The 1,883-nt window shown below is 38.2% G+C and overlaps 1 protein-coding gene across 1 annotated transcript in view; it reads right to left on the bottom strand. All coding sequences in view use genetic code 11, as the record gives it.

Annotated features, from left to right (window-relative positions):
* The window catches only part of EGR_10816 (hypothetical protein), a gene marked incomplete at both ends in the record, with an annotated part of 3,526 nt that overhangs the window by 1,237 nt on the left and 406 nt on the right, over positions 1 to 1,883 (bottom strand). The window contains 6 exons of the mRNA XM_024500065.1: positions 51 to 166; positions 247 to 374; positions 514 to 650; positions 714 to 838; positions 906 to 1,003; positions 1,195 to 1,280. Coding sequence (XP_024345524.1) covers positions 51 to 166; positions 247 to 374; positions 514 to 650; positions 714 to 838; positions 906 to 1,003; positions 1,195 to 1,280 — 690 coding nt within the window. The remainder of the gene's footprint in view (positions 1 to 50; positions 167 to 246; positions 375 to 513; positions 651 to 713; positions 839 to 905; positions 1,004 to 1,194; positions 1,281 to 1,883) is intronic.

Here is a 1,883-nt window from a genome sequence, read left to right as displayed (position 1 = left end):
AAGCACTTTGATAGGTATTTCCAGTAACTCATTCAAGTATACAAAAGTACAACAGTAAAAACAAACCAAATGTGACGATTTCTGGGTAATCATCCGTATAATTCGCCGGCTTAGAGGCATTTAGTACGTATACTGGAGAAACGTATTTTGTTGCGACAATCGTGGCCTTGAAAACAACAGTCAGTTAAGTTAAGAGGTTAAGCGCTAATAAACAATTCGAGGGTAGAATTCTGGCGTTGGGTAAACGGCACTAATTAAAAACCAAAACCTGCATATCGGTGTTCCAGTTCCATTGAATGTACAAGTAAGCTTGGCTTCTGTCATGTTGAGAGCATCAATGAAAAATGGCTGATTTGGATTCGGAATCAAACCACCTACATGATTATGAAGTTAAATGTGCATTTGGTAATATAAGTTGTGGGAAGCCTCAGAATTTCTCAGCTGCCTGAATTTACCTTTTGTCGAATGTGTCCACACGTTGTTTGGGAACACAGCAATTGATACAGCAATTACGGACTCCCTTTGTGGTATAATAGTAATCCAGCTTAAATCTTCCGAAATTTTTCCTGTCAGTGTCACCACCGCATGATATGGCCGCACTATAATAATTTATGAAAGGATCTTTTAATGCAAAAAATTTTACTGGTACTCTAATTTAGACTAAATTTTGATCCAAACTGCATCGTTTAAAATAAAATGCTAAAATAAATTACTTGAAATACATAGAGAAGAAATAAAGAATTTTGGAGCACCTACCTTGAATATATGTGCAGGTGAAGTAGCTGGTTGTGCGAACGCCATTTGTTATTGGGAAGCTGCGATTGTTAATAATAACAGCCTACAATAAAATAAGGGGCAATTATCCTTTTTAAGAGTAGTTATGATGCAGTAGAACTCCGTTTTACCTTATACACATCAGGTAGAACAGATTGGAGCGTATAGCTGCTGTTTATCGGACCTCTGATTATCCTTGTGCCATCTTTAATCGGGCCGATTTGTGCGTCTACAATTAGAAAGAAACGGGAAAAGTAGTGGCTTATGTGAAATTTGACTTTACACAATTGGCTAAACTTTGATGAAAGGCATTTACGTGTGTTTTTCCCCTTTTCCTTTCTAAACTTCTTTTTAAAAATACACCACAGTTAGGTTACCCTTATAATATCTTGGTAATGAATAAATGTAATAAGTAAAAACCTATTTCTAACGCCCTTTGTGGAGTTTCAAATCCACAGGTTTCCACTGAATGATGATCAGAGTGAAGTGTGGGTGAAGCAAATAACCTTGTCGAGAGAGAATATGTGCAAACAGGCATGAAAAGAGCAGATGCATAAAGTTTATTCTGAGCAGCATAAGTCCCTCACTAGAATCCACGCAGAGAAAAACAATTACGAAAATTGCAACGGCTCTTAGCATAACTGAAGCGATTGGCGTGCTTGATCGGAAATCCTGCATTATAAGGGGTTCCAGTGCTGTCGCCAGACTAGTCTGTGCTCATTGGTCCAGCCTGCCTGATCTTGTTCGTTGGAGATTGGTGCCTCGGTTGTGGATGCATATAGTCCCACTTAAAGATCACCTCATGATGTCATGACTTTAAAGAGCTCTAAATTAAAGTTTGGTTTCAAATTCTAATGAAATAGCCGGTTGCATCTTATTCGAGAAGGTTGTATGGGGAAGTTAAAGGATTCATTTTTTGCCTCAGTATTGTGCAAAGGGCTTCTTAAAATATACTTTACTCACTGCAGCTAGAACTAACAAACTACATCATTATTTCCCAACAGGACACTGCCTTGGCAACACCAAACCCATTAAAACACTGCGCCACCTAAACCAAACGGCTCAAGACTGGCCAGTTTACACCGTTTCTGTTTCACCATTATTTTTTT

Source organism: Echinococcus granulosus, assembly GCF_000524195.1.
Source record: "Echinococcus granulosus chromosome Unknown EG_S00275, whole genome shotgun sequence".
Taxonomy (NCBI): Eukaryota; Metazoa; Platyhelminthes; class Cestoda; order Cyclophyllidea; family Taeniidae; genus Echinococcus; species Echinococcus granulosus.
Note: the sequence above shows the minus strand (reverse complement) of the source record. Positions and strands in the feature narration are given on the sequence as shown.